This window comes from Sprattus sprattus (genome assembly GCF_963457725.1).
Source record: "Sprattus sprattus genome assembly, chromosome: 4".
Lineage (NCBI taxonomy): Eukaryota > Metazoa > Chordata > Actinopteri > Clupeiformes > Clupeidae > Sprattus > Sprattus sprattus.
The window spans coordinates 3467106-3493597 of NC_137923.1; the positions used below are offsets into that span (position 1 = coordinate 3467106).

Below are 26492 nucleotides of genomic sequence, written 5' to 3' on the forward strand. Positions count from 1 at the left end.
TACTTAGTGCTTATCTTCCCTGGTAGTGGGGTTTTGAATACAAATAAAAGTTTGTTACACTAAGTATGAATGAGTGAAAACATACCGAGAAGTGAATTCAAATTAGCAACATTTTTTAGGTGAAAAAAAAAACTAAATTAAGGACACAGTAAAATTCACTTAAATTATTTTGGTCACCTCACATAATTTCAATAAGGGTAACCTGAAAAAGATTTGATTGTGAATTTGCTCAAAATAATAACGTACAACAATGAATAATGTTGCCTCACTTCTTTTGAGTGGTAGTGTTAAGTCCAGCATATCATCTTAGCAGGGAAGACAGAGAGAAGGAATGTTTAAAAAGTGGTTTATGCATTTTATTCCAAGTCTTTTTTTATTAGTAATTTACATTTATTTTCAAGCTAAAAAAAAAACGTGATTTGTTAAAGTCAAATTGATTTACTTAGGTCACTTCGTCTTTTGAATATAAAACTAATGATGACTGATCAAGATATATTGGGAAGTATATGTGATATGTATATATATATATGTACATATATGTGGCATTCATTTCATAAACCTATAAAACTGTAAATCATATAAATGTTGTAGTTATTGAAGATGTATGCATACATTGTTTACAGTCAACACAAAACACACAAATCTCATTATATCAGAATTTAAGCCTATATTTGAAGGGAATGTCTTGTGTGGGCTGCATTGACCCAAATCCCCAACGCCTTACATCAATATCAGGAATCTTCACATCAGGGTTCTTCAGCTCAAAGTCAAAGTATGACAGCAGTAGGAAGATAAACTGCTTTAACTCATTGGTGGCAAAAAAGCGTCCTGGACACATGGACACACCCGCCCCCCAGGGCATGGTGTAGTATTTCACTTTTTTCCCGTTTTTGTAGAAATCTGTCAATCTTTCACCATTTGGAGTGAGGAAACGGTCATATTTGAAAGTGGTTGGATCAGGGTGAACTTCTGGATCCATCTGCACGGCTGTGTAGGGGAAAAGAGCCACTCTGTCTCCCTCCCGGATGCTATACTCACGACCATCAGCCATCTTCATGGACAAGTCTTGTAGCACAGCACGGGTGAGGACAGGTGCAGCTGTTAAACGTAAGGTCTCCTCCACAGTGCTGTCAAGAACTGGTGTCTTCAGGAGCATGTCCCTGGTCAGGTCAACGAGGGGTCCGCCACGCTTCACCTCCTGCCCACTCTCTAGCAGTACCTGTTCCACCTCAGCTCGCACCGCCTTCATGGCTTCAGGATGCTTCATCAGAAAGAGAAGCAGCCAGAAGGCAGCAGGGCCTGTGTTTCCTTGTGATGCCCATAGGAGTAGGAACATGAAGCGGTCCTGCATGTATTCCTCCATTCCGTTTTCCGCTCTGACTTGCTGCTGGTCCAGGACCCAACCACTGATGTTATCTCTGGAATTCATTTTCTGTACTGACAGCATATTCCAGAAAATCTTTTTCAGACGTTCGGCCTCCATCTTCTCACTAGGGCCAAGGACGCCATATGCCAGATTAGGGAAAAGCTGATCATACTTGCGGAACTCATAGAAAAGTTCATCTGATTCCAGGCGATCTGCTTTGCAGGCTTTCTCCAGGCTCCCGGACTTTGTGGCTGTCTCATTGCCAAACAATGCCAGATATCCTGCTCGAAAAACAATGTTGTAGCTGTATTTGAAAAGTCCGTCTTCCTGCCAGCCATTTTGATGGTCTCCTGAACCAACACTGTGCAGCATAAGATTCTGGAGGTTGCTCATCATAGCCTGGGTCATTACAACTAGCCCATCACCCATTAGATGTTTGTTGCTGTACATCTGGAGGAACTTGTGGTCACCTTCCATAGAGTAATATCCAAATACTCTTTGAACAAGTTTTTTTGCAAACTCATTGAAATCTAGTTTTGCTCTGGCCTCTTTCACAACTGATCCAAACGACAAAGGGTCCATGATGAATGTGAAATAAAAACCGCCCAGCTGCACTGTGAAAATATCTCCATGTTTTGCTTTCATTCGCTCTAAGAACTTTGCAGTATCTCTCCTGAACTCCAGAACATGTCCCAACCATGGCAGAGGGCCTTTATCAAGTGGAGGCTCACCCGGACGGCGTCTGCGGAAGGCTCCCAGGAGATAGAGCCCACCTAGAAAAGAAAGGAAAAGAGCCAGCAAAACGGATATAATCATGTTTAGTTGTTTTCTTGCTCAGTCTCTGAGTCACACTGAGCTTTGTGGCAACTGCTTTGCTCTAGAAACAGAGCTTGTGCTCCTCCCCTTTTTGCTCCTCCCCTTTGGAAGGAATTCCCTGGACGGAGTTCAATCCCCAAAGTCAGTGTTCACATGCACACGTGAAGATAACAGTTCAGATGTCACTGACACAAATCAATGAGGCCATGCTATTGATAACAACGGATGCTGCAGTTAATGATTAGACAACAGTAACCACACAATGTCTGTCACCTTTAACATTCTTCACTAAAGCACACCAATCAGGTGAAATATTGTTCAGGTAAAATATTATTTTGCAACATTACAACAAATGTAAAATACCTTTCATATATATATTTTTTTCTTTCATATCAGTATCCATACCAAATCAGCAAAGTAATTAGAGTTGTTCACGTGTTATCATATTGTCAAGGTTCAATAATGTTTATAAGAGATCATAAGTTACCCAATGTTTCCCTTATAATGCCAGGAAAGAGGAATTATTGACGCCCATCCCCTCCTGTGTTCTACCTGACCTGTCACATAGGCCATTCTCTGAGCACCAGCTTAGAGGGAGTCTCCACACTAAATAAACTCCGGAAATCATGACTGCGTCATCCGGTCCGTTCTTCAAATTTGGCTTGCTCTATTTATTCTATCAAAAGGACTACTAAAACGCTCTCAGCTTAATCACTTAATGTGAGTACAGTATATATGCCTACTGTCAGTGCCCGTATCATGTCATAGTATAAGAGGTACTTGCTGTGCTGTGGTTTGGTGTTCGTTCATTGGCACTCCCGGGGTCGTGCAGGGGTCGTGTATGGGGTATGTGATTTTTACTAATAATTATGCATTTCCAGGGGTCATGCGATGTATAGGGCATAGGAAATGCCTTTAGACCATTTTTTCTGAGCTAGCTTGCCTCAATAACAATAACAAAAATAACAATAAGTATAATATGTGATTGCTTGCACAATCATATAACAACTGTACACTAGTCACTGGTCAATAGGCAGAAGTCAACTGTGAGTTATGTCAGGTATTTGATAGATAAGAGCATACTTCCTAATGCTGGATGACAAGGAGAAAAGGTGAGTAGATGGCTGGAACTAAGAGGTTACATTAGGCTAAATGTAATCTTTTAGGGGCAGTCCATAGATTCATGAGGAAACATGCTCCTTACTTTGAAATTATATTTATGAGTAGATGTAAGATACCACTCAAAGTTCACATCAACTGTAAATATGCATGACCTCTAATACAGCTCCATACAGCTTCATAACTAGCACTTTCTTGCAATAATTTCAATAAACTACAATACATTCACTGTATATTCATATTATTGCCAAACTAAATTTTCAACTCTGTTACACCTTGCTATCCAACCAAATTCCATGTTGAGGCTTTGTGATGCCAGTCTGCCACACCAGAAACAGACTATGTGGTATTGTAATATTGTAACTAACGTAGCAACATAAAAGCTATTAGTTGACATTGATTGACTGACATTGACAAAAGCAGCCAGCAGCCAACTCCAGTTGAAATCATTGGTCATAATTGTATGTGTGTTAAATTAATGTAATTTAAATAAAAGTGCCATGTTAAGACCTGTAAATTGTGGCCTACAGTCAACTGGTTCCAGTTTCATTTCACAGATATATTTACCCACAGCCAACTGTAAAATAAATGATAATGACAATGAACTGAATTGTGTTCCAGATTAAAAAGCAACTTGATCAAAAAAAAGTGACTGCTGACGAATGAACCACTTCACAAGATTATTTCATGCATTGAAGTCTTGTGGTCCTCATACATGTTCAGAGCTTGCACAAAACACTGACTCCTTTGATAAAAGGAAATGTCATCTGACCATGACCTAAAGGGAGTGAACTAAAAGCTTAAGTGACTAAAGCTGTTTTCCATCTTCATTGGGTCACCATATTACCCGCTCAGCATCCTTGAAAATAAAGCTTCTTTATAGGACCACATGAAGCAAAACTTTCTCCCTGACTTTACTCAGAATCCAGAAAAAAACAAAACATATTTGATCATGGGTGTCAGGCCCGGGGTGGGTATTCGGGAGAAACGGGAGAGTTCCCGGTGGGCCACTTCACTTCTGGGCCGGTCGAGAATTAAAATTTTTGACATTTGCCACGGTAGTCCATCTTCTCTTAAAGTAGGCTACACATGTTCTGCATTATGACACCGCAGCCTCTGCATGGGTTGTACCATGCAAGGAAGTTCTTCCCTCCCAAATACAGTTGGTTGGGTCCATAGCCCGTCTTTTCAAAAAAGTTTTCTTAGATAGGCTACCGATGGGCCAGTAAGAACTAGTACGCTTGGGTGAATCGCTTCACCTGGTGAACGAGACGCGCTCGAGGCGCATTGCATCACTGAGAGGCAGGGGCGCCAATGGACATAGCCTACTACTTACGATAGAGCCTACTTGTCACGATAAACGTTCTTGAGACTCTTATTAAAGATCTTATCCGTTCTCGTGGTTGAAAGTCGTTCACAAAACAGAGACAAAAACACAGATATTACTCATTCTCGTGGTTAGTCGGTAACAAAACAGAGACAAAAACACAGATCTTACTCATTCTCGTGGTTGAAAGTCGGTAACAAGTCAAGATAAACGTTGTTGAGACACTTATTAAAGATCTTACTCATTCTCGTGGTTGAAAGTCGGTCACAAAACAGACAAATAGCTACACAGTCAAGCAATGTCATTTATTTCTTAAAAGTTGTTGAAAGAAATAGAAAATACACACTCACAAAAACACAAATCTTACTCATTCTTGTTGAAAGAAATATAAATAGAAAATACACATCTTACTCATTCTTGTTGAAAGAAATAGAAATAGAAAATACCCACTCACATTTAACATTACACTAACTTGATCCTTACTACTGTACAATTCTCACTTAGTGTATTCATATCCAGTGGCTAAATATGTTATGCTTCATCTTTCGTTGTTTTAGATGTTTTGGCACCTCAGAAGAAGCTCTCCAGTAAGAACCAGTATCCTCATCTAATGCTGCCTTTGAGGTGAATGTCCATGATGTTGTTCTGGACACTGTGGCAGGTAACATGGATAGGAGGATTTCAGCAAATGCAAAACTTGCCTCATTTCGCTTGTGTTGACCCTAAAAACTTTCCTGAAATAAAGATAAATGGGCTCCCTAACTCAGCACTCCAGGAAATCAGCAAATGTCTGCTTACGTTAGATGACAGAGCTACTGTAAGCACATTACAAACTGAGCTGTCAAGCCTGGCATAACAGTGGGAGAGATTGAAAAAGTCCTCTCTTGAAGGTTATACTGTCAGGGCATGTAGTGAGGTGGCACAGGAAGGTCAAGAGGATAGTGGCGGACTACACTATATGGAAGAATCAGAGATGGAGCTTGAAAGCAGGACCTGTTCCTCCTGCAAAACTGTGCCATATGTGTCCATTTAATACTCTCACAGTACAACCTCCTCACAGATGCTTATCATGTCATTGGGTTAGCTTTGGACAAAGTTTCTGTTGACTTTGTCCATCACACAGATTGCATGTGAGAGAAGCTTCTCAACCTTAACATTTGTGAAGAATAGGCTACAAAGCTCATTGAGTCAGGACAACTTGGAGGCTTTCATGTTAATGTACAGAGAAGGAAATCCTCATGTCTATAAGCAACATCACAGTTATACAGATAAAGTGTCTGAAACCAGTGCACTACTAAGGTGGTTACTGATGCTGTAGTGTACATGCTGTTGGTGCTATTCGCAATGTAACTGTAAACTGTACTGTGAGTTAAACTGTAAACATTCAATATTAGATTAGATTAGATTCAACTTTATTGTCATTATACAGAGTACAAGTACTGAGATAACGAAATGCAGTTTAGCATCTAACCAGTAAGTGCAAATAGCAATAAAAGTGCAGAGTATGTGCAAATGTAGGGTGGACTAAGTGAATAAATATGATATGTACAGTAAGAGTTAGAATATGACACAGAATTGTAATATAAACAGAAATTGAATAGCAGCAATTGAGCTAAGAGTGAGGTATGATAAGTATATAAAGTGCAGGTGAAAGTAAACTGATGGTAACAAGTGAAATCAAGAGAATGAGGTAGTAAAGTACAATCAATACAGGTAATACAGTGAAGTGGATACAGTTATAAAAAGATATGCTTCCTTGTTGAAGAGTGGGATATGTTTCAAATGCTTTATTTATTTATTTCTGTTTTTGTTAATTTATCAACCTATCCTTGTGAAATAGTGAAATATTTTGTGTTAACTTCTTAGCTTAAGTGGATTATTATTTAACCTTAACATTATTTGTTGAACCATGGTATTAATTTAAAAAAACAACAGGATAGTAAGTGCTGAACTACTGCTTCATTTATCCAATTTCCACTACCATGGAAAAAGTGGGCCGGTCTTGGGCCTGAAATTCCCGGGCTGAAAGTGACCCCACTCCGGCCCTGATGGGTGGCATACTGATCAGTTTGCTAACAGTGATCTGCAAATGGCTCAGACAGTAGCTGATGCAAACTTTGACCTTTCTAATAAATCCTGGATGGAAACGGTTGAAATTCGCTTCGAATACGAAATCAATTTGTCTAGAGGGGGTGCATTAACTCCCGATTAGCAATTGAAACAAATCGCATTTGTTGACATTTTATTGCTTGTTTCCGTTAAAGATACCCTGACAAACTCAAGTGTTGATCCCACATCTGTTCCCAACTCCTGGGTTGATTAGGAGAGTGTCCATCTTTAATTCGCATTTACACAGTGGATGGAAACGCGCATAGTCAAGCGAATTTTCATAAATGCTCTGAAATTTTGCAAATATTTGGAAACCCAGCTACTGATACACTGTTAAAGTATTGCACAATTCACCTGATCGCGCATGAACGTGTTAAGCAGTGTGGACACATGTGTCCAATTTCCGATTTCAGTCCGATTTAAATTGGATATTGGACACATGTGTCTCCCCAGAACTAGATTCATTGTGTCCGACTTGAGTCCGACTGGACTCCGATGTAAACCCCTGGACACACGATTCGATTCCGCTGGTAATTGGACTGGGCACGCATGTGTCTCTCGTATCTGATTCAAATTGGACAACAACAACTTTTGCACGTGCTTGAGATCGTGCCCACAGACATACAGCCGCGGAAAAAATTAAGAGACCACTTCAAAATTATCAGTTTCTCTGGTTTTACTATTTATTGGTATGTGTTAAAGTAAAATGTACATTTTAGTTTTATTCTATAACCTACTGGCAACATTCCTACCAAATTTCAAATAAAAATATTGTCATTTAGATCATTTATTTGCAGAAAAATGACAATTGGTCAAAATAGCAAAAAAGATGCAGTGTCTTCAGATGTCGAATAATGCAACGAAAACAAGCTCATATTCATTTTTAAACTACACAATACTAATGCTTTAACTTAGGAAGAGTTCAGAAATCAATATTTGGTGGAATAACCTTGATTTAAAATCACAACTTTCATGTGTCTTGGCATGCTCTCCACCAGTCTTTCACATTGCCGTCGGGTGACTTTATGCTACTCCTGGCGCAATAATTCAAGCAGCTCGGCTTCTTTTCATGGCTTGTGACCATCCATCTTCCTCTTGATCACATTTCAGAGTTTTTTTTATGGGATTCAGGTCTCGAAATTGGGCTGGCCATGACAGGGTCCTGATCTGGTGATACTCCATCCACACCTTTACTGGCCTGGCTGTGTGGCATGGAGCATTGCCCTGCTGGAAAAAACACTTCTCAGAGTTGGGGAACATTGTCAGAGCAAAAGGAAGCTAGTTTTTCTTCCGGGACAACGTTGTACTTTGCCTGGCTGAGGTTTGTAAAAGACCATAAGGATTGAACCAAAGCCGACTGGAGGGTCTCCTAGTTCGTCTTCTCTGATGAGTCCAATTTCACAGTAGGTGCAAGACTCTGTGGCTTGTAGGCCTCTCCAGGTCTCCGTCTAACCATCAGACGACCATGTGTTGGGCAAAGCTGAAAATTGGACTCATCAGAGAAGACTGCTCTGACAATGTTCCCCAACTCTGAGAAGTGTTTTTTCCAGCAGGGCAATGCTCCATGCCAGGTGTGGATGGAGTATCACCAGATCAGGACCCTGTCATGGCCAGCCCAATTTCGAGACCTGAATCCCATAAAAAAAACTCTGAAATGTGATCAAGAGGAAGATGGATGGTCACAAGCCATGAAAAGAAGCCGAGCTGCTTGAATTATTGCGCCAGGAGTAGCATAAAGTCACCCGACGGCAATGTGAAAGACTGGTGGAGAGCATGCCAAGACACATGAAAGTTGTGATTTTAAATCAAGGTTATTCCACCAAATATTGATTTCTGAACTCTTCCTAAGTTAAAGCATTTGTATTGTGTAGTTTAAAAATGAATATGAGCTTGTTTTCTTTGCATTATTCGAGATCTGAAGACACTGCATCTTTTTTGCTAATTTGACCAATTGTCATTTTTCTGCAAATAAATGATCTAAATGACAATATTTTTATTTGAAATTTGGTAGGAATGTTGCCCGTAGGTTATAGAATAAAACTAAAATGTACATTTTACTTTAACACATACCAATAAATAGTAAAACCAGAGAAACTGATAATTTTGAAGTGGTCTCTTAATTTTTTCCGCGGCTGTATACATGCATCATATATAATGTATATGATATGATAAACGCTGCTAGACGCTCAGTTCTTGTGCTCCCTCTCATTCACGTTGAAATACTGAAAGCGAAACTGAAACTTAGAAACTGGAACGCAACTGTTTGGGACAGAACGCGCTAATTCAGTGAACAAATATTTTCATATTACTTTTCCACCCGTTGTTAGTCATGTAATCCATTCATATCGATGTGAATCAATCAATACTAATACAACTTTAACTGTGGTGTGTTTTTGTTTCATTTCACAACGTATTTACTGTATAATCAACGGTTTTGTTTCATTTCACAACGTATTTACTATATAATCAACGGTAGCAGATGTAAACATTCCGCATTTGATTTGAACTGATCTAGTTTTGTCACTTCCATGTGCTTTGAGATAGAGCAGTTAACCCCCCATGGAGACCCCATGGAGACCCCATGGAGAGAATCGGATAGGATTGGAGTGCTGCCATCATGTGCCCGCACTGAAGGTCCGTCCGACAGGCACATACTGTTCTACAGGACACCGCTGAGATCACCGTCACTGGTTACATCAGAGCAGTCTCGAGCCCTGTGAGCGCGCTGGTTACATTAACTTTTTTGTGCACGTGATCACGTGGCATTCTGGACAACTGAGTTAACTTAGAGAAGTGTGGGTATTTAATATTTACAGAGAGAAGTCAAATGTTGAACTCCGTTAATCTGAACAACTATTCCATGGAATATGAATAGGGTCGTCTTACAGTGAGCTGTGTTGTTTTAAGTTTCTTTTGTGAGAGTGATTTAAGGAGAAAAGAAAACTCGTAGCAAATCTCTTCCTTCCGCCCCTACGTCAGTTTAACGTCACTCTTCGTCACTAGGAACGACCTACACTTTCCGTGTCCGCTGCTCTCCCACGTGAAAAGAGATACTGGTACATTCATAGCTGGTGAGTACGGCGTTGTTTTAAGTATGTTTCCTAAAAAGTCATGTTGTAAGTTATCACAAGTTTAGCCCTGCCAACGATTCGGTATAGTTGAATATTGTAACAATATTTTGGTTTATTTAACCGGAGGAAGTAGGCTACCCGGCGTTCTAAGAATGAGCGAGTGAGTGGGGGGGCGGGGCTCACATGCATTAGCATTAGCTTACGTTTTAATAGTCTGTGGCTGATACATGTTGTTTTTAAAAAGCATTGTTACAGTCTGTTAACTTAAGACCACCATACATTTGGCGTAGGCTATTGCTTTCTTAGTATGGTGGTATGGATATTCCGAAAAGTGGTTAGCTAATTTGGTAAGGAAGTTGTCAAAGTCATGTTATGAAATGGTCTACATGGATGACGCCGCTTCCTTGTTATGTAAGTGAAGGACTTGCAGAACTGCTAGAATGGTTGTCATTTGAATGTCGTATAATCTTAATGAAAAGAAGCACTGCATTAAAATGCCACTGGTACAATGGTCTCGCCTATTTATTTTACTTGAGGTCTATTGTGATTCAATCTTACTTCTCCTTCTTTCAAGATCTTGGAATTCATCCTAGAGTCAAGATGTCTGCAGTGGAATATGATGAGCATGAGTCCAAGTTCATGCGTAAAGCTAAAGAAAATCCATTTGTTCCTGCAGGTAAATAATAAACATTTTCATTTATAATGTGAACTAGCTGTAGGCTACAGTTGTATCAAACCAACCCCATCCCTGTTTGACAGTAGATTTAGTTCTCATATTATTCCTGAAAAATACCTCAAACATTGTTTTCTTTCACAACAGGAATGGCTGGATGTGCAGCTATTGTTGGCTATGGGCTCTTCAAACTGAAAAGCCGCGGAAACACAAAGATGTCAGTGCACCTTATTCACATGCGTGTAGGAGCCCAGGGTTTTATTGTTGGAGCAATGACCATAGGTATGGTTCTGACTTTTATCTGTCTGTCTGTATCTGTATCTTGTCATTTAAAAAAAGGTATGCTTCAAAGTTTCTCTCTTTCTCTGTAGGTGTCCTCTACTCGATGTACCAAGACTACGTGGTGAAGCCCAAGGCAGAACTGAAAGCCCTGCAGAGCAAATGATTATTATTTTTATTTTTTTATTAATTGCACCTCATATTTGTTTTTGACATGGTGTAATTAATGGACTCAAGAAGTAGTTTTTAAGTGATGGGATTCTTGTTCAATTTTATATTCGCTGTGCCTCAGATTTCTGGGGTCATCATACTGTATTGTTGTGCCTTATTATGGGGAAAACAACCCTGTATTGTTACCTTCTTTACTAAAGAAAAGAGTGAAAAGCTGTGAACACACCTGGCAGGGATATAATCCTGATAGTCTTTGTAGGTAGGCTACATGAAAGTAGGGGAAATAACCCAGGTTTGCTACTTGTGGAGGACTCCACCCGCCCCTGGGAAATCATTAGATTACTTAAAGTAATACCAATCGTTTTATTTCTAAGAGCCTTGTGCTGTATTTAGTCTTATTTATTTCATGATGTTAATGCACCTTATTCTCTGGTCCTCTATTCAAACTATGAAAGGAATGGTTTTATTGTATTGCTGTCTCTTGTCAGCCATCACTGAAATGGTTGCTTATGGAAAATAATGTATTCTACTTCCCTAGGAAAGTAAGTAAAATTTCACCTTTGTATGGTCGCATTAAATTGCAGGTAATCTTGTAACATCTGAAGCAGTAGTTGATCTCTAGGAGCCGCATTTAAGTTTAATTTTATTTTCCTAAACCATTCATTTTTCGTATTTGTATTTGGCAAGAGTGCACCCTCTACAGGTGGTGAGGGTGGGTGCTGGCCTTTAATTTGGTCTGATTTGCGCAAGGCGGATGATAAACCTTACCGTTATTCAGCCAGTTCGGTCAAACTCAGCCATCTCAGCCACGGTCTACGACCTACTCAACTGTGAGCCTTGGCCTCTTGACCCTAGTGCGGACTGAATGGATTTATGTTTCATGTTTTTGTTGCAATAAATGGTTCAGAAACACGACTTTTTTTTTATTTTTTTGGCTGCGAGTCAGACAGATCCACCCGCACTCAAGGTGGATCAGTTTGGTTATAGGATGGAATAGGAAAAACCTGAGTTTTGCAACTAAAATCACTGAAATGGTTGCTTATGGAAAATAATGTATTCTACTTCCCTAGGAAAGTAAGTAACATTTCACCTTTGTATGGTTGCATTAAATTGCAAGTAATCTTGTAACATCTGAAGCAGTAGTTGATCTCTAGGAGCCGCATTTAAGTTTAATTTTATTTTCCTAATCCATTTTTCGTATTTGTATTTGGCAAGAGTGCACCCTCTACAGGTGGTGAGGGTGGGTGCTGGCCTTTAATTTGGTCTGATTTGCGCAAGGCGGATGATACCGTTATTCAGCCAGTTCGGTCAAACTCAGCCATCTCAGCCACGGTCTACGACCTACTCAACTGTGAGCCTTGGCCTCTTGATTCAGTGCGGACTGAATGGATTTATGTTTCATGTTTTTGTTGCAATAAATGGTTCAGAAACACGACTTGGCTGCGAGTCAGACAGATCCACCCGCACTCAAGGTGGATCAGTATGGTTATAGGAAAAACCTGAGTTTTGAAACTAAAATCTTTTCTAGCTTAGAAAAAAAAAATTGCTAGTAAAAGTAAGTTATGGTGCATTCTGAAAACTCAGTTTAGGAAATGTAATTGTATTATGCCATCCTTATCTCAACACGTCACATAAAGTTTTGAATGCAGATGTGACACAAGTAATATGGACTTTGATGAATTAAGTCTGTTAAGACTGTATGTAAAGTACACAGGTAGCCTTCTATACAACAGGCTACTCGGAGCGATGCAATAAAAGCCATTTTAAGTGGTTCGTTCCCTTGATTATTGGTGGGCTTACTTTAGGGCGGCAGCGACGAGAGTGAGCAAGTGCATCAAATGACGCAATTAAGGTGGTGAGTTGTCATTTAGAATGTTTTCGGAATTTACGGGAAAATAGAAGTACTGCGCCCTCGCGTAAGTCTGCCTAGAATAAATCTACAGGCCGGCTACTATTTTCGCAAAACCACCAGGGTGTCAAAAGTCAGCAAGCACAGTCAGCTAGATTTTGCTGTCATGGATACGGCGTCTCTGGGGGAGGTGACAACTCGAAAACAAAAACAAAACGGTAGCTTCTGATATGCAGTTGGAAGTAGCCTATTTTCTAGCAAATAATGCAAACTCTCTGTTTTTAGCTTCTGTACATTCCAGATCTGTGGTAAGGTTGAGACTCTTTTATGTAAAATGTGTCGAGTTCGGTCTAGAAACAAGCAACTGGTGCTTTTTAGCTTAACTTTAGGCTGCTAGCTAGGATAGCTAACTATATGTTATCTATAGGATGTTATCTATATAGATAGCATAGCTAACGTTATCCTTAAGATAGCCTATGTTGAAAAGTTAAATCAAACCACATACGTTATGGTAAGGTATGTTAAACTTAAAGTTGCTAGCGAGCTAGGAATCGATACATGAGATGCACTGCACAGCTGTTGTTTGCAGCTGTTTTACAGCTACCTTTGTACATCGTTCTACAACAGTTTTTTGAACAACAGCAACTAAGTCTGTTACTGGTAAATGGTATCACTGAGTTGCACAAAGCTTCAATCTTAACTCCATATAACAGCGTTATTGAATTGCATCACTGAGTTAAATAGGTATGTTATTAATGTTACAGCGATGGAGGGTGACCACGATGGAATTAAGGAGCACTTGAGGCTGCAGTTCCAAGCATTGCAGGAGCAGCAAGAAAGACGACTCCAACGAAGGCTTGAGAAAAAGAGGAGGGATACGGACAGTATAACTGCTTGTTCTTCTACAGATACTTTGCAAAATCAGGAGGAATTAAGTCTATCAGGATTGGGCACAGATCAAAATAATGATCTCGACCTAAGGTGATTAAAATAGTAGTTATAATTTTCGAAACTCTCCAAAAGTATTTTGCTTATGCCTTTTCAGTTTGCTGTTTATAGTCTCATAATAACTCCTAAAGTCCTTAAAGCTCAGCTGTTGGCAACGTTTTTAAAATGTTTATTCCTGATTAAGATGCAGGCAGTGACCTTCATTTATCTCCTGGCAAATGTATTGAGCATTTTGCAAAACCCTTCTATAGACTATTGCAGAATGAAAACGAACTACTGCAGAACCAACTCAGAGAGCTCAAAGATGAAAACGGAAGACTCCACAAGTTATTTAGTGAGAAAGACTTTGAAATACAGTACTTAAGAAAGAAGAGGGAGGAAGAGAGACTAGCACTGGCAGGTAGGTCTTAGCATGCTGTAGTTGAACTGACAACATATGTGTCTTAAGCATGTGTTTCAGGTTGAGATTAGTACCGTCAAACACCTCATGGAATTGTGCTTTGTCTGTAATAACCCCATCACCTGCAGGTACGGCTGGTTTGGCTGGTGATGCTGCAGCTACCAAGATTGTGGAGCTGTCAAAAAAGAACAGGGCGCTAACGGTTGAAATTGAGCGAGAAAGAGCCAAAACGAAGCAAGTTAACAACCGTGTCAAGGAGCTGGAGAAGGAGGTATTTTTGCTATGGAAATGATGGAATATACTGTATGCCATCATTTGGTACTAGGCAGATCATATGTCAATAATCAAGGCAAGACATGTTTATTTATATTGCACATTTCATAAACAGGGGCAATTCAATGTGCTTTACATAAGTAAGAGCAAATGCAACATCTAAAGGGAAGATAAAGACAACTGAAAGATACAAATACTATTAAAAGAGCATACAAAGTACATACAATATAATAGATCATATTCATTTACCATGGATATCATGTGCCCCCCTGCAGTTACAAGCTGCACCTCAAATGAAGACAAATACAAGTAATAAGCCAAGAACTACAGAGGAAACCCATGAGGTAATACATTTTACACTGAATGATGCTGGTGTACATCTAAAGTTTTCAAAAGAAATTCCAACACCTAGACATAAGAGCCTAGCCTAGTTTTTGTTACATTTTGTTATCTTAGCAGAATGCATCATATATCAAACATCATATCATATATGCTGTTTACGTAATATGTAAACCTCTGCCAAAACAGGTGAACCCATTAGTTAGATCCCTACAGGACAAGCTCTCAGCTGCACAGTTCAAAATGACTGAATATCGCAATCAGATCCAAGCTGTCAAACAAGATCTGAAAGTAGCACAAAAGGTTTGTGTTTCTGTCCATTTTAGTCAGTACTTGAATGCTATAATGAGCTGACATTAATTAAGCTATGGTCAGCTCCATCTGTCCCCATTTTAGCCAGATAGGTGTGTGGATTGGATCCGTACTACATACTGCCCTCAATACATATTTGTTTCAGTCTGTAAGTGACCATGCAAACATGTCATGTACAATACATCAAGGTCTCGTTCATGCCTCAACTTTCATTCATGAACATGATTATTGTCGCGTAAATTGAGGTAGCAGTGCACCTACGTGTTCATCCCCACACGCTTCCTGTGTCTGTGTTTTTTTTGTGCATTCTCATTACAGTCTGCACTAGTGGTGCTTGCATGACAAACGTGTATGTGTGTGATGCACCCTGCATCAAACTGTCAAGGTCAGCTTTTGTCGCCATTGTTTTTCCGATTCCTGGAATTGTAGGTTTTAAGCAGTGAGTTGGGAGAAGATGTTAACATCCAGCAGTTGCTTGGTAGCCCAAGTGGCTTCAGAGGACGTGCTCAACAGATACTGGCCTTGCAAAACAAAGTAAGTCTATGCTATACTACTCTACTATACTATACTATACTATACTAGTACACCAGTGAATGACTCAATGAATGACTCAATACGTTCTAAATGGGTTTTCAGTATTTTGTGTCACTGAGGCCCAAGAAAGGCACATGGATTAATGAGATTCAATATGAAAGTCAAGCTCTATATTGCCTAGTATTGCATTAACATCAGGGGCCGTATTCACAAAGCCTTTTATCTTACCACTAGGAGTGCTCCTAACTCGCGCTAAAACCTTTTACGTAGGAGTAATTTCTTAAAAGTGATTCACAACGGCTCTGAGACCTACTCATACTAAGGATAATACCAACTCCTAAGCTTAAGATAAAAACTCCGTTGCTATGGATGACGTCGCTTCTCATGCACGAGTTTAGAAGGGGTGAGGACGGTGATTGGTTGTTGACAGGCTCTCTCATTAAAAACTCATTCGTGACGTCTCTCTAACAATCCCACTATATCGACTGAAAATAAGAGAATAACCTAGGCTTCAAATTAAGTCATATTAAATCGTTATGGACAGTGCAGTTAGCAGAATGCACACGCATGATGACAAGTTTGTGCATCCAACGGGAATGACACTTTGCACGTTAAGAGAAATATAAAGCGATCAATATAAAATATGGCAATTGCATGTAATCAAGGCAGTAATAATTAAAGCACCCAGCAAACTGTTAGGCTATTATATTTCCAGCCCTTGACCACTTCAAATATCAGCACATGCGGCCCTTTAAGCCCTCCAATCTTAATTGATCAAAGCGAAACGAACGTGAAACGTATAGCCTAAGCGAAAGCCTACTGGTCCCAGGACCAATAGCCACTGTCACCCCAGCGGCATCCAGCTGGTAAGTTCTCAAAAACCTGCTGCAGACCGCTCTCCGTTGAATTGCACAAGTCATCGGTACATCCAACTGTTGGATGATGTGGGGTCTACAGTGCGTTGATAGTTTGATGAATTAAACGGCTGAATGATGATTCCCAGTGTCGTCATTTGCGTTTTCCGTGAAGCCAAATAGGCTATCTTTATGTTTCCAAACATTTCACTTCGGGACACATCGTTGTTTAAAGGCGTCATTGCATCCCGCGCTAATTCTACGACAATATTAATACCTTCACGGTTTAAGCAATGTCTTTTATCAATTCCAAGTCGGCTGCAGCCATCTTACGATTTTTTGTGAATAGGTCTTAGTGACTTAGGAGTCCTCATGAGGAGTTTTAAGCTGTCCTAGACTTAGGTGCTACTTTTAGGTATAAATTTTGTGAATTGCTCTTAGTAAAAAAAATTAGGAGTCCTACATTTAAGACTGACACGCCCATTATTTTTAGGAGTTTCTCCTAAATTCGCCCCTTATGAGCTACTTTTAGCCCTAAGATTCTTTGTGAATACGGCCCCAGGGCCCTAAGCGGAACCGTTTTGTTTAGCTCCCGCCTACACCAAAAAATAAATAAATGTAGTATTATTACTATCTATTTAAATGTATTTTAATGTGTTTACTTTTTGTTGCGCCTTAGTTCACTTGGTGCCCTACAAAACGCGTGACCTGTGGCCTGGGTACAAAATAAATTTGTTTTAGTTCCCTTGCCAAGCTGATGTTGGAGTGGTCTGATTTGATTCTGAAAAATAACTCAAAATGACTGGATGAATTACTGTTCAAACGTGTGCTCACTGGGCTGAAGACCAGATAGTCACACACACACACACACACACAATACACACACACTCACACAAACAATCAGTGTTCATCACCACCCTGCATAAAAGAAGCAGATGTGTGATCCAAGGAAAAAGGTGTAACCCTTCTAAATGACCTTGTAGGTGCGGGATCTGGAGCAGCAGCTGGGCCAGAGGAAGCAGCTGGATAGCCTAACCCTGGAGGAGGAGATGCTGGGTCTCAAGGGTCAGCAGGGGGCGCTAGAGCGAAACTTCAACCACATCCGCTCCATGGAGAAGGAGAGAAAGGAAACTTTGGAGGTACATTTGTAGGAGCAACAGCTGAGGGAAATTGTAATTGTAGAGTGTAATTAAAAAAGCAATACAGTACATCATACAGTCAAATTCAGGAGAGGTAAATGGTTGTGTACTTTTTTTTTCCCATCCAGTGGTTGATACATCTGTTTGGCTCAGCTCAAAATGTTGAAATAAGTGCAAAAAGTTGTGCCGTCAAATGGGTCAATGAGTTCCAGCTGTGTGTTACATGTGGTCTTGGCAGAGGATCACTGAGGACTACGAGGTGCTTCTCAGAGACCAGGAAGACACAAAGAAGAAACTAGAGGCCTCAAAAGCCAGAAACCGAGTGCTCAGCATGGAGGTGAAGACACTCAAAAACCAGATCTCCACCCTTGTGGAAAAAGGCAAACATGACGATGAACTGGTGGATGCCTTATTGGTGAGAAATTGTCCTAATGCGTAGTTAAACAGGCAAGTGATTGAAACCTAGGTCTCTCAAGCAGTTATATTTTCTCACTTGCAATCAAGACTGACATTTTCTGAGAGAGGGAGGAACGTAATCCAGTGAAGCACTTTAAATTCACTATCTTTCACTCATACACATACACACTCTCTCTTTCGCACGCACAAACACACACATACACACACACACACACACACACACACACACACACACACACACTCTCTCTCTCTTTCACTTATACACGCACACTCTTTCTCTCTCTTTCACACACACACACACACACACACACACACACACACACACACACACACACACACACACACACACACACACACTCACACACACTCTCTCTTTCACTCATGCACACATACACTCTCTTTCTCTCTTTCTCTCATACACACACACACACTCTCTCTTTCACTCATACTCTCACACGCTCTCTCTTTCACTCATACACACACACACACACACACACTCTCTCTTTCCCTCACACATACACACACACACACACACACACACACACTCACTCTCTCTTTCACTTATACACACACACACACACACACACACACACACACACACACACACACGCACTCTCTCTGTATTGTACTCTTTCATCCAAATACACACACACTCACTCTCTCTCTCTCATGTCACACAAGAATGCATCCCATCTCTCTCTCTCTCCTCTCTCTCTCTCTCTCTCTGTCTCTCTCTCTCTCTGTCTGTCTGCCTGGCCCCTGACAGAAGCAGCAGGCTCAGCTGCAGGAGGTGCTGGGCCGCCTCAGTCAGCAAGACAAGCAGCAAGCGGAGTCCCAGCAGAGCCTGGGGAAGCAGCTGCACAGCGAGGCCCAGAGACACGGCTCCCTGGTGCAGCAGCTGCAGCAAATGGTGTCTGAGAGGGAGACCAAAGTCATGGAGCTGGAGCAGGAGATCCAGACACTGGCCCTAAAGGTGAGAGCATGCCCTGTTCATGTTCGTGTCTTCACAGGGTGGCTTTTGGTATTTGCTGTGCATAACTCTGCAGACGTGCAGTGGACAGCTAAAAGCCGCTAAAAGCAGCTAAAAGCCTTTCTTCTTAATGTGTCAACAGAAAAGAGAAGACGTGAGCTCAGAGCCCAAGGCTGCTGTTTCGTTGAGAGGAGAGGGTGTTTGCAGATCAAGGTCAGCACGGTGAGAGAGAATTCAACTTCATTACTACAATTACATGGTCGAACTTGAAATCTGTTCTAGAATAGCTTTTGTTATAAGGCAGACCTTGGCAGCATACTTGAAGTTGTTTCAAAAATACCTCCCACCTTTTCTGTTGTACTATTTGGTGTTGAGGCAAGAGTGTAAGAAGTGTTACTGGATGGTTGAGTTTATGGTGGTTTGGCCAGCAGCACCACTGCATGGAGTCAGTCTGCACAACAGAAAGCAAACAGTGACACATACATTTGAGTTCGTCAAGAGTTGTGTCAATGCCATTATGTTTCAGATTTCTTGTTGAAAGTTGCCTTTGCTGTGCTGTCTGTAATGAATATTTTTCTCTTCAGTTCTTTCTCCACACTGGGACATAAATTGGTTGAATCTGCAGCCAGTGTACCAGTAGGGGGCAGTGTTGAAGTAAGGTGAGTGACTATGTTGCAGTCATCCCCTTTCCACGCTCTGTGTCCCATGCAAGTTGAGGGTCACGGTGCAGTCAAATAGTACAAGAAACAAGTTATGACAGACTGTTGTATATTGTAAATATACACGGATAGACAGTCTGCAGATTAACTGATTCTCTCAGGAGTCGTAGTGCTCCTTCATGACATTCAAATAGGAGGAAGGAGCAAACACACAGTAGAACAGTGGAGCAGTAGCCTAGTCAGTGGTAATCAATAGGTGATGTCTTGACTAATGTTAACTTCAAATAACTTTTGATCAGTTCCACACTGTAATGCAGTGGCATCCGGTGACGCTGCGTTTGTTCTCATTGCATCTCTATGTGAGGGGATTTAAAATGTCTAAACAACAACGCACAGAAGTTACACATGGGGTATTTTTCTGGCTTTTCAAGCATCATCTCACCGGATATAACGGCAATCTGCAACTCTGTTCTACTCAGTAATATCTTAGTACTACCATCACAAGCTTTAAAGTAGTCCATAAAACTTGAAAGCATCAGGATGACCTATGCCTATTGTAGACTTGAGACCTGGCCATGAAACTCACCTCTTGCAAAGGAGATTGCTTAACGTTGTTCCACAATGCAACCAACCTCCTTGTCACAATTTGTTCTGACCATGGGCGTAAATAATTAACCTCTTGTAGAATAAAAAAAACTGTAAAATGTATTCTGCCTGTTGATTCCTTTTACAGAGTATGAGCTGACAGAAGAAAAGACATGTGTATGCATGTGTATAACACGTGCAGTATCATAACTAGTGTTGCACCGATGCCATTTTTTGGCTCCGATACCGATACCTGGCTGTGCAGTATCGGCCGATACCGATACCATACCGATACCACTCTTTGAAATTAGATTTTTTTTTTTTTTTTATCAATGGTTTGGTCCCATGTATAATACTAGTGTAACAGTAAGAAAGTCAAATTACATTTCTTGACAGTTTCAGCACTTCAGACATACATAACTGAGGACTAGTCCTCTATAATTGATGTTTTACCTTACTGAGCAGCACTGTGGCTTTTCTGATTTTGAACACAATAGAGTTAAAGTTTGGTCAGTTTTTTTTTCTTCTTTTTTCCCTGTATTGTTTCTTTGTGTGTTTGTTTTGTTTGGGGACCAAACCATTGAAAAAAAAAAAAAAAAAAGTATCTGCACTATTTGTTGGTACTCGCCGATACCGATACCACCATTTTAGTGCTGTATCGGTATCGGTGCAACACTAATCATAACTGATTCCATATCAGCAGTTTGCTAACCGGTTGTAACTACACATGTGTTTGGGTTGTCAAATTAACCAAAACCATTTGCGGTGGACTCTTTTAAAAAGGTTCTCAGACATTGATTAATTATATAACTTAAAACGTTTTGGCATCATTTAGGCATATCCAGCTGGTGAAAAACATGTAAACTAAGGAACGTCTGGTCTTCCTCAGTTTGTACACCTTGCAATACATTGTGATATACTGAGAAAAAAGGGCTCTGTTGTACATTGTTTGTACACTAGAATTTGTGGCGCCCCTGGTAATTTTCTAGGGCATCATATAGTGAATAAAATATGATGATGTGCTTTGTAGTGGACTGGATAGTGGGTGAGTGGGTGTTCCGAACATGTGCTCAAGCTCATGTGGTTCTATCTAGCCTTAGCTAGCCTCCCTTTGAAATCAGTTGTTAACAGTGCTTTACTGTATACAATATGCATGCACAAACATCCTTGCTTGACAAGCCAACTGTGACCCAATACATGAGACCCATCATGTCATCAAAAGTAAAATACACTCACGCCATTGGATTAAACAAGCTGCTTGGCAAGCTTGCAGGCCAGCACAATGGCCACAAGGGGGCAGTACATTCAAGCAGGCAATATTAGATTGTTAATGGACAGACAAGGGCTATGCTACAGAGATATTTACCAAAATAAAATCGAATTCATTTCTATTTAGCCTTGCTTGCCCTGATGGAACACCACTGCTAATATAATGCTATTCTGTCTTTTTTGCCCCCATAAGAGAGTCACAACCTCTCAGCGATTATCCTGACTTCTCTGCCAGGATAAAATCCTTACTGGCTCAGTGTACTGAGTACAAGGCACTCAGCCAGGCCGCTGGCGTGGAGAGAGACAGGCTTTTGGAGCTTGCCAAGGTGCTGCAGAACAGGTAGGAAAGCTCCATGTGGCTCAGATAAGAGACCATCCAGTCTAGCTCTCCTGATTAGATTGTGAAACTGCAGGGGTGTGTGGGGGGGATTGTGTGGACTCAGAGTTCTCTCCTGTGCCAGAGAGGTGGACTTGAAGCAGAGGTGCGAGGAGGTAGAACAGAAGCTCCGTGAGGAGCGCCGCCGAGCCGTCCTCCTTGAGCAGCAGCTGGAGAAGACGAAGCTTGATCAGGGGAGAACGGCGTCCAGCCAGCACAAACTCCCCAGCAGGGGCAGGGGTGGTGAGTGATGCCACTGTGACTGGAGGAGTACTGTCAGGGTTACACAGTGTGTGTGTGTGTGTGTTTTAGGCATTGTTAGAGGAATGCACTTCATTTCACTATGATGATCTGTACTACTATGTTTTAATGTCATAAGTCTATAGTTTTTCTACTTGTGTAAGGTCACTTATATTGTGTACACTAAACTTAAATAATAATTCTTACATCCTCTCCTTTTTTTTCTAATGTTTCTATTAATCTGGCAGTCTCCCACATAGATTTATACCTCACTCAGATTAGAAATCTCGTATCGCTTTTAAATTACTTTAATTTAGCTAATGCTAGGATTTTGTAATGAAAATGTGTCTGATGTCCTTGTGTTGACCCAGGACTTTCTTCAAGCATCATAGGCCTACCAGACAGACAAGAAAACCTCTCCCCCAAAAGTGCTGCAAACTTAAGCCAGGAGGCCCAAGTCAGTGAGCTAACCATACAGTACGTCGCTCTGGTCCTCTTTAATTACACGTGTCTGTTGGAACAGGGTGAAAAAACAATTACCGTATGTCATAATGTCAGCCTCACTGGGTGTCTGAGAGAAGTTTCAGTACATCCAGAGCATACATTATTTAGATGGGACACTGATCCTCTAATCCTGGTGGTTTTTGTATCTATGCTGTATTTTACATTTGTTTACAGATTTACAGAAATGTCTCCAAGAGGATTTCTTATCCATGTCCTGGAATTTTTTGATTTACAGTGGAAAGACTCTTAGAAAGCTACTGTAACATTAGTGATTCTACGGGCTTATGGGGTTGTGCATTTCATGGAATTAAAGGCTGGCCATAACATCAGGCACAGTCATCCCGTGTTCAGATTTGTCCCGCATATTCCTGATCAGAACGGGTTGTGCTGTAGACACTAAAGTGTTGGCCTAATCAAGAGTCATTAGCTCAGGGTTAGCTCAGGGTTAGCTACCAAAGATATTTGAGCATTTCCTGTATGGAATAGTTATTGGGTTCTTTATGTTTTGGTTTAGGCAGTGCATATGCATCTAACATATGAGATGGGATTTACTGATGTCCAGCATAGCATGCATTCTAGAGCAGAATTATTTGAAATCATAGTTACAACTGAATCCAGCTTTTATAACAGTCAGTGCCACTCACGTGTACTGGAAATGAAAAGCTGTCACAGATTGCAGGCAGTTGACTCTGAATCAAATTTATATGGAGACATCAATAGTCCACCTGCTAGTTCTTCTGAACAGGACGTGGTTAAACATGTAATACAGCTTTCTTTTGATGCCTAATTGGTTTCTGTCTTTTTTGGGCTTAAGTTCTGCTGCTATTTTTAACGATTGCGGAGACAATTTACCACCAAAACTCTGGCTGTGGACAAAATAGCTCTAGGTCTTTTAATTTGTTTGACACATTTCTCTACATGTGGCTACAGATGTTCTGGTTAGATGAGACTGTGGCGGGGAACAATCCCCATACCAGCTTTGCAGGTGTGGCCCTTCATACGTACTGTCTGAACGTTTTGGCAAATGGAGATTGCTTATCGCCAGTGTCAAAGGACGAGAATACATTGCACCTGTAATAAGTCATTACCACCATGTTATCACTGCCAAATTAGAACCCCGTGGGTGACACCCAATTAAAGTAATTGCAGTGTAAGTAAGCAAAAGATTACCAAAGCAATCAGAGCAAAAGTGGCTTCTGAAATCTGTTATGTGGTAGCCTACACCTGTTAGAATATGCTGAACTCTCTGTTGGTTCATGCAAAATACAGTTAAGATAGATTTCAACTCGATATCAATCAAAGAAAAGGATGGGGAAATGCTTAATCATGTTGTCTTGTTTTTCCCACAAATGTGGCGTAAAAAAAATCTGCTTAAAAAAAAAAAAAAATGCTTTACTTAACAACATTGGGTGTGTTTATACCAGGCTTACAAAAGGCACATAACACTCAGAGAGACCTGTTCAAAGGATCAAATGAATCTGGTAAATTCCAGCTCAAGCTGAGTTTGTTGTCTTTATGTTGACTGACATGCTTCAGCTGTCCCTTACTGTCCCTTCCTGAGAGTGCTGCGGTGAGAGTGACATGAGTTGTGTGCGCTGCAGGCTGGCCACTCAGCTGGAGGAGATGGAAGCCCTGAGGGCCACTCTGAAGGCCACTCTGCAGGCCAAAGCGGAGGACCTGCAGCTCTACAACGACATGATGAGCCAAGTCAAGCAGGTGTTTTTGCTCGCCCTGCGACAGCACAAGCAAGACGCGAGCCGCGAGGGCTAGCAGGACGTCATGGCATCCCCCCCCCCCCCCCGAGCTGTCTCCACGGAAGGCAGTCTGTGAAGAGGCAGAGCGTGGCCTTACAACAGGACAGCGGCAGTAATGATGCATGGTATCCCTTTTCATGTCTGATTACATGTGCTTAACAAACATAATCAGGGTCCTTGATTTCCCCCGTGCAGAAAATGTGATTAAAAAACAATAGGTATGCTGTTGGAAGATATTGGAAATGTCAGAATGGGAAATGTTATTGAGATAGTGTGCACGGGTTAGTCTGGCACGTCAAAGACTTGTTTCATGGTTGTCAGGTCAGGAAACTCTTGTCTTTTTCTTTATGAAGTTCAGATGGAAAAAAAATGTTTTTGTCATACTGTTATAACATGGAACTCTATTTAACCTTTGTCAATCTACTGCACACGTTAAAAGCATGCTTCATACTGCCCAGTGGAAAAAAACGAATACAGAGAATCAGTGGTTGGTTGTAGAATGGGCTAGACCTTACAAAATATACACTGGCCTACAGTTTCAATATTGTTTAAATGTACTGGAATATTATCCAGACTGTTGTGAATTGCTGCAATGATACTCTAAGTGATACAAATATATAAATGTTTTTGATGTAAACACCAGCTCTAAAATGGACACAATCGACCAGTGAAACCCATTTCGTCCAGTCCAAAGATAAATATTAGCACAGTGTGTAATGTAAAAACAAGAGAGCAACCATCCCCCACCACCACCACCTTTCAAAAACAGTAGAACCACACAGACATGCACGTAGGCTACATAAAACATCTCTTGTGATGAAATTAAATCATCACTGACTTGCAAAGTTGCACACCAGCTGTAGAGGATCTGTGGACAGAAAATGCGACGAAACTGCACAAGTCTGTACTTAGTCCCCGTATACATTCCCCCCGAGCCTTGGTAAATGCGCACAGTACATTAGCAGAGCCACCCCAGCCGTCTGGAGCCAAGTCCCCTGTGTTGCCTAGCTGGATCGGGCTCTTTCATACTCTTTCGTACACAAGAAATGTTCTTCCGACTTGGCAGAAGGGATTTCAGCAGTCGCCACTCCACCCTCCCCGCGCTGCTCCAGTACGCTTAATTTAAGCCTGTGGCTGAGGCACTGTGTACAGCTTGAAATACGGCACTATTTCTTCTTCCCAGAACCCCTAGGGGACACTGGCAAGCCCCTAGGCTCCCGCGAGCAAAGGTACCACAAGACAAAAATGTCACAGAGATGTCTTGGATATGATGGAAAATAGGCCTTTATACACCGGGAACTGGGCTTGCACCGAAAGCAGCTTCAAGGATTGGTGACGATGGGGAATGCTTCGGTAGAGAGCGCAAAATGACTTTTGAGGAGCCGGAGATGATAGGGAGGGGGCAGTGGCATGGGATTTTTACCAACAGCCTTTTGGCATACGCACGGTAAATCCGTTCAAGGGGAGTCCAGTTTCCTCTTGCGGTTGATTGAGCAAACAGTTGTCACACTGAATAAATGTTTTTGAATCCATCTTTGCTTCCCAGTGTCATTTGGATGTCTAAATTAGACCAACATACTATTTGTACACAAGTCCACAATGATGTGTAAACAGACAGCGCTATGTCCGAGCTATTCCTTTACTAAACTGTTTATTCTACATTGATGTGTATTAAAAACCATTAATGTCTGTATAAATATTAAAGTATAACTAACTAATATACACCAATCAACTTAGATTCACTTTAATAACTACAACATATTTTCGAGCCCACAATTCTAAAATATGGAAAATCTTCTTTTTGTGCTTTATAAGTGCATGCAAAGGTAATAATAATAATAATACAAATAATTGTAAATGTCTTGAGTGTTTTGGTTGTGCTTTTGAGATGCAGACTGAACTCAGGTGCTAGGCAGCTACGTGGTTTTGCTACAGTTTGCAGTGGTTGCAGCATGTCTTCTTTGGAATCACTGAAGTGAAGTATGACAAAAGTAAATGTTGACTGTGTGATAACTCAGTTGCTGTGGCATAAGAGGAACTACACTGAAACCCACCTGGCTACATTTGAACACAATGAAGTTGTTAAATCAAGTACAGAGCCACAGTCACACACAGTAAGCCCTCTGGGTAAAATGAATA

The 26492-nt window shown here is 40.9% G+C and overlaps 3 protein-coding genes across 3 annotated transcripts; 2 read left to right on the plus strand and 1 right to left on the minus strand.

Moving 5' to 3' along the window:
• Positions 1–652: 652 nt before the first annotated feature.
• Positions 653–2182, minus strand: LOC308364486 (5-beta-cholestane-3-alpha,7-alpha-diol 12-alpha-hydroxylase-like; the record flags this gene model as incomplete). Its single annotated transcript, XM_080837620.1, has 1 exon — positions 653–2182. One exon carries the CDS (start codon positions 2180–2182, stop codon positions 653–655), a length of 1530 nt encoding a protein of 509 aa, XP_080693746.1.
• Positions 2183–9745: 7563 nt separating this feature from the next.
• Positions 9746–11846, plus strand: higd1a (HIG1 hypoxia inducible domain family, member 1A). Its single transcript, XM_080837898.1, has 4 exons — positions 9746–9808; positions 10383–10484; positions 10629–10763; positions 10853–11846. Exons 2-4 carry the CDS (start codon positions 10409–10411, stop codon positions 10924–10926), a joined length of 285 nt encoding a protein of 94 aa, XP_080694024.1. The 5' UTR covers positions 9746–9808; positions 10383–10408; the 3' UTR covers positions 10927–11846.
• A 1700-nt stretch (positions 11847–13546) lies between these two features.
• Positions 13547–24369, plus strand: ccdc13 (coiled-coil domain containing 13; the record flags this gene model as incomplete). The annotated part of the gene is made up of 14 exons (XM_080837621.1): positions 13547–13761; positions 13980–14128; positions 14257–14399; positions 14930–15043; positions 15482–15586; positions 17424–17579; positions 17818–17994; positions 18763–18969; positions 19109–19188; positions 19551–19625; positions 21673–21819; positions 21941–22098; positions 22467–22572; positions 24201–24369. The coding sequence occupies 14 exons, from the start codon at positions 13547–13549 to the stop codon at positions 24367–24369; spliced, it is 2001 nt and encodes a 666-aa protein (XP_080693747.1).
• Positions 24370–26492: the final 2123 nt, after the last annotated feature.